Below are 6,174 nucleotides of genomic sequence, written 5' to 3' on the forward strand. Positions count from 1 at the left end.
TTTGAACATTCATTTCAATGTTTTACAGACTATCTATCTTTATATTCAACCAAATAAAAGCTCACTTAGGATGATTTATTATATTGTTGTTGTTTTATGCAGATGTGAGTTGAGTTCATTTGACATTAGGAGAAGACGGACTCTTAAAGGATTAGAGAATGAAGTGAAATACTTATTTTTTTTATTTTCTTAGAGAAACATGAGTCTGGAAATGAGACGGTGTAATAGTATACCGCCTAGTTGCATTGTATCCGGTCATTCATCTTCTTAAACTAGACAAAAACACTCCTTACCCATAAAAGCTGCATGCCGTGCAGCTGCTAATTTGGAGTTACGGCACCTTTTTCATCCCAATTCAAGCGCTGCCCACATAGTAGAGGATCAATGCATATGCATAAAGACCAACAGAGAGATTACCCTACCCCCTCACACACACACACACACACACACACACGCACCAACTTCCACCGTACACACCTTTATAGACCAGACTCGCTTTGATTGCTGTTTTACCACTCTGCATGAAGAATGTAAATTCAAGAATTAACACACATGCATGCACAGAAATAGGCACACAGATACACCTACGTACATATAGGCTTGTCTGCCAACCACCTACACTCCATCACTCACATCACACACACCTCCTCTCCCCACACACAAACGCACACACATGTTAAACTAAACACCACCCCCCGCCCCCAACCCAGATGGTCGGTCCAAGCTACAGATCTGTGAAACACTGAGGCCACAGAGCATCAGTCCAAGGGATTCTGACTTCCCAGCTGAGTGTTTAACATGCACAAGAACGACCCACAGCCACTGCACATGATGCTACGTGCCAGAGAGAGAGAGAGGGAGACAAAGAGAAAGACAGACAGACAAAAAGAAAGAAAGGAAGCCAGAGAGAGAGAGAGAGAGAGAGCGAGAGAGAGAGCAGACACAGAGACACAGCGCCCCACAGTGGAGCTGTATTGTACAGTCTACAAAACGCCATAGGAAATATTAAAAAAGAGATGTAAAAGCTTCAACACAAGAGTTTTATTTCTGTCACCTACAATCAGAAGTGGGTAGAATAGCCAAAAAATTGTACTCAAGTAAAAGTACTATTACTTAAATACCAAAGAGGTAAAAAGAAAAGTAACAAATCTATTCAAGTAAAAGTCAAAAGTGTAAGGCTTTCAAACTACTCCTATAAGTATAACTTTCAAAAACGTACTTAAGTAAATGTAAATTAGTAAATGTACGTTGCTACTACCCACCTCTGCCTACAATCCAGGTTTTTACTCCTACTCCCCAGAGCAGCTATAGTTTAGTTAGACCTCTTTCAAAAGCTCCACATAGGTATTGTCTATTGCATTACAACAGAATGGCTTTTTACAGAATGGCATTTACAGCATGAAAGAAAAATAAACCTTTGTGGGACACGTTTAGGCCTCGGAGATGCACTTTCAGAGCCTACGGCATCAAGATCCCTCACCCTAGAGTATAATTTTAAATTAGATTTTGTTCTTGAATGTGTTGCTTCCTGTTTTTTGTTTTTGTCTTGACTTTTTTATATCAAATCAAATAGTGTTTGTATGGGGGGTGTTACATTTGCAGTTAAGCTTTGAATAGGGCATGCCCTGTGAGCTTTCTGTCAAACGTAATGTAATTAGAGAATAAGGTCGACACCAAACAGGGGTGAGGAAGGCTAATCAACTCTCTGAGTCACTCTCCAACTGTAATCACAGGGCGAGCAAGAGAGAGACACTGGGAGATTAAATTGATTGATTTAAAATCCCAGACCAAATATGCTCTAAGTGAAGTTAATTACAATTGAATTGATAATTTTAGTTAAATGTTGCATTAATTTCCCCTGTCTCTGCAGCCATGCTCTCCTCGACCTCTTTGTCAAAAGTATGTAATAGGCAAATATCATACTTGGCCAAATGTATGCGGACAGCCTTAACTGTAAAGCTAAACCGTTGGCCTAAAATTGTGTGCACATTATTTTCTAAATTATAATTATATGCTCTAACATAAAAGTTTTTTTTCTAAATTGAAACAAAGAGCCCCAACCCAAAACCAAATATTTGGGGCTTTTTATCCAAGCAATAAGGCACACGTAAAACAATTATGGCTTTTTCCACAATTCTTACAGTCAGTCCAGATTTACATGCATGCCATAAATTATCAACCCCAATGACCATATAATTATGAATTGTTATTTAGCTCCATTAAGTGTAGAAGTGTGTATTTAATCCCACACAGGTCAGACACAAGGCAGACCAATGTGTGGAGAATAGTCAATCATCTACTAAGTATGCATTAGCTGCAGTGGCATTATTCAAATAAGAATGGACCACGGTGAAAATTCAGTGAGCTAAACCGCTGCTGGGAGTCTCTGTTGCCAGTTCACATATTTGTAAATGGTTCCTCATGTTATCATTTAGTTAGTAGATCTATTTTATAATGGACTTTTTTGTTGGGGTTGAAGGAATGTGGGGTCACTGGTGTCATGAGATGGCTTGTAATGTAGAAGTTTGTGTAGATTTTTTGCATCTTTCTGAGTATGTACAAAACCAATGTACAGTGTGTGTTGGTAGTGAAAGTCAACATACAGCATTGCACTTGATAATGACAAAGTAGCCTGCTGCATTTACATTGTCATTGTACTGTACCTCAATAAATAAAAACTGCTTTTACGGATAGCTTTTAAGGGCTTGTTGTGAACCAAGGTTGTCATTATGCTGTGGATGCCCCCCCCCCATGCCCTTCTTCAACCACAATTTTTGGCATCTAACAATAACGGTTTGTGTAAATGAACATTTGTATAGTGTAATGATCAAGGTCTCATAAGCATAGGTGGGTTATTTATGACAGACCTTGATGCATACTTTCTAAACAGATGTTCTCCTCATTCAAAACTGCTCTACCATATTCCCTTTGTACAGTGTGGGTCTCATAAGCAGGGTAATGAGATTTTTAGCAACTCACACACACAGGAATGGAACGCATCCAAACAAATGACATATTTACACAGCCAAAAACACAAAGTCCTTGGCTTTACTACATTTTAATGTTGTAATGATGCAAATTGTGAATACATTACATAATTGCCCTTATTCATTCACTTAACCCAAAGTAAGGTCCTTTACCTTGAATTAGGCTGAAAATATTTTGTCAGTTGCTCTTAAATGTTGACTGTCAACATCAATGTATTATCGTCTTATTGATGACCATGTTACCAAGCAATTGCCAATTTTGTTTCTGGGAATCTGCTGAATGTATATCCAATATTCATGTTGTTCATTCATGTTTTGGTCTCCACAACTCCCTGGGGAAATGTCAGATTTTTTGACTTCTAAATGCCTCATTATCTTTACCAGCTAGCTGCTAACTTTGTCAGTCTGTCTTTTGGAGCTAAGCAGGTAGTGTTTAGTGGGATAATCAACATTTTTTTTCTTGTTGCTGAAAGCAGCTGCACTGGAAATGAGAAAACAAATTATCATCACCTGGCTGCAACGTAAACTGTGGCTGCGTATAGTGAGGAAATGGTTTATGAGCCTGGTACTGAATTGGACTCTGGTATTTGTATTTCCCATCAGCCAGGTCTGTTATTACTTGGGCTCCATTTTTGGACTTATAAAATAGCTGCTTACCACAAGCGTGAAGGATGTTGCATTTGAATTGTCAAAATGTAAAATGTTTTCATTTAACCCATGGTTAAGTATGTTTTACCAATGTGAATAGCAGGAAGCAGAAGTACTGTTGCTATGGTTACCAGCAGTTTAATTTACTTTGATTTCAAACAGTGAACAAACTGCGGCTATATTTCCTCTTCATCTCACTGTTACCTGTGTTTTTATCGGCTACGGCTCTCGAGCTGAATCTGTGATCTCCACACACTAAAGGACTTGCTGTACCTGCAGATGTCTGGTCATGAATATGAATTATGTTTGATGGTATCAGGGAAGCTCAGATGTGTGAGTAGCTCAGTCTGGAAATTCTAAATCCCTCGCTCTCCGCCGTTGCACTGTCTCCGTGTTTAAAAACCCTTAAACACGTGAGTCTGAATCTGCCACAAATTAACACAAAGTTGAACACACTGAGGAAAATGCCAAGATAAACACCATGTTATTGTGTTGAGAAGACAAAAAAAAGCTGTTTTCCGTCATCGTTAAGTGATAGGACGGCAGATAGGTTGCAGCTGAGTTGGTGATGAATACCACTCCAGGCGGGTCTGACAGATTTTTTGTTGCGAACATCATACTCTCAGCATTTCCAGTGGGGTCATTAGAGATGCAAATCCCAGTCGCAGCGGTATTTTATGACACCTGCTCTTGTTTTCAAGGCCGGCTCCGGCAAGTGTCCCGTCGAGGACTTGCAAATCATGACGGAAAACGAGAGAGAGGCGGACAGGTAGGCCCGCTCAGCTGTCAGCGTTGTCCCTCGTCCGCCTTCACTCCCCCCCCCTTCCTCCCGATCACAACTCTGCCATTTGTGCTCCCATCAGTCATTTTCATAGCCCCATCCCTCTCCCTTTCCTTCCATCTCTCTCTTTCTCTATGTTAGATGAGGACATTACATCCCACCTCCGCATGATACTTGAGCATCTGCTTCTTTCTGCCACCGGTTGTCTCCGGGGAGCTTGATGCTCATGGGGGATCTGTGTGAACTGGGTCAAAGAACCTCCTCATTCCTGTACAGATGTCTGGGTTCATGCAGAGGAAACAGGTCCCAAACGCATTACCATGATGAGGTGAGTAGTGTAACCATGAAATGCTAAAAACAAATCCTGCACTGAGTTTGTGGCAGTAATTGTATGTAAAAAGTAGGCCTAAGCCATTGTTATCTGCCTGAAACTCGATGTAAGGGTTGCAGTAAAGAAGGTCCAATGTCCCATAGTTGACAGATTTATATTACATCTATATTGGGCATTTCTGCACCTCACGATGTGGCTGTGCCAACATTAAGTGTCAATTCGGAAATAATGTATCCATTATGCAGCAAGTCAAAAAGAAAAGGTGTCTTGAGTGTTTCACATCTGACTTTCATACAGGATGCACATGCCGTTAAAGACACGCACTAACTTTTGCTCTTTTAACGATTTTTTTTCTCAAGTTTACCCAGTGGTTTTAGTTGCTTAACCCTCGCAATATGTCCACCATAGATAGTTTGCCATAACCACAATGATTTCTTTACCTTAGCCATACTCTGTACACATAGCTGTGTTGGTATTACTTCAAATTCCTCATGGGGAGCGACAGAAACTACGCACTATAGCTTTAACTCTTGTGGTCTCCTCATGTGTACATTTTAATAACTGTTGTTTTTCCTATTGGTGTAAAAAGTTTGAAACTATATGTAACAAGGACCCTGCCACCTCAGTGTCATATGTGCCCATGTCTATGAGACCTTTACACAACCAAAGTGATACATGAATACATATCCAAGCCAAACAAAAGGGCCTGCAGCAGTGTTAGTCACAGCCATGCCTTCCTGTCTTCTACTACTTTCCATTGTAAACTGATGATTTTAATTAAAGCCTTGTTTGTTTTTTTAAACTTGCATAAAGGTTGTTGGTTGCTGGCTTGAGAAAGCACAGCCTTCCAACCACAAGAAGCAACAATTTAGGCTTGTTATAGCCAAAACACTGTGGTAAAACTCTGCCGAGGGAGTTTGAGGTTAAAAAGTAAAGAGTGAGACCTGACATTTCTGCAAAACCCTGCCTGTGCTACTGAGCGTGCATGGGCTTGTACCTGTTGGGTTTGTCAAGTAGGGCAAAAAGAAACCTGAGCAGCTAAGGATCCCAGTGTTTAGTTGTGAACATATTCAACAACTTGCGAAACATTCTTCTGTCTTTTTTGGCAACAGAAAACACATGTTGTAAGTATGCTTTTAAGCTTTAAGAATTTCAACAAACTGGTTGTCTGGCGCTGAGAATTTGAGACTTTTAATGTTTTACTTCCCCTCTGGTCTGCTTTTTTCTTCATTAATGACAAACTTTCTCTGATCTTGCCCAGGCAAAAAGCATGTTGCTAAAATAAAACTACAATGTGTTTTGCGGATGGTTCTGTGGTGTCTGCGAGTATGTGAGCAAGTGTTTCTGATGGGGCTCCTGTGATCTCCGCAGTTTTTATTGGAAGTTTCTCCCTCTGTGTTTCTTTGTTTCTCTGTGCTTCTTAGTTT

The 6,174-nt window shown here is 40.2% G+C and overlaps 1 protein-coding gene across 2 annotated transcripts in view; it reads left to right on the plus strand.

Annotated features, from left to right (window-relative positions):
- The first annotated feature begins 4,236 nt into the window (after positions 1-4,236).
- The window catches only part of LOC116696021 (regulator of G-protein signaling 21), a 12,631-nt gene continuing 10,693 nt past the window's right edge, over positions 4,237-6,174 (plus strand). Inside the window, exons 1-2 of one of the 2 annotated variants that reach the window (XM_032526665.1) lie at positions 4,237-4,404; positions 4,558-4,744. In XM_032526665.1, coding sequence (XP_032382556.1) covers positions 4,637-4,744 — 108 coding nt within the window. In that variant the 5' untranslated portion in view covers positions 4,237-4,404; positions 4,558-4,636. Of the gene's footprint in view, positions 4,405-4,557; positions 4,745-5,687; positions 5,872-6,174 lie in introns of those variants that run through there. The other variant, XM_032526666.1, reaches the window with a different exon arrangement.

This window comes from Etheostoma spectabile, chromosome 9 (assembly GCF_008692095.1).
Source record: "Etheostoma spectabile isolate EspeVRDwgs_2016 chromosome 9, UIUC_Espe_1.0, whole genome shotgun sequence".
NCBI lineage: Eukaryota > Metazoa > Chordata > Actinopteri > Perciformes > Percidae > Etheostoma > Etheostoma spectabile.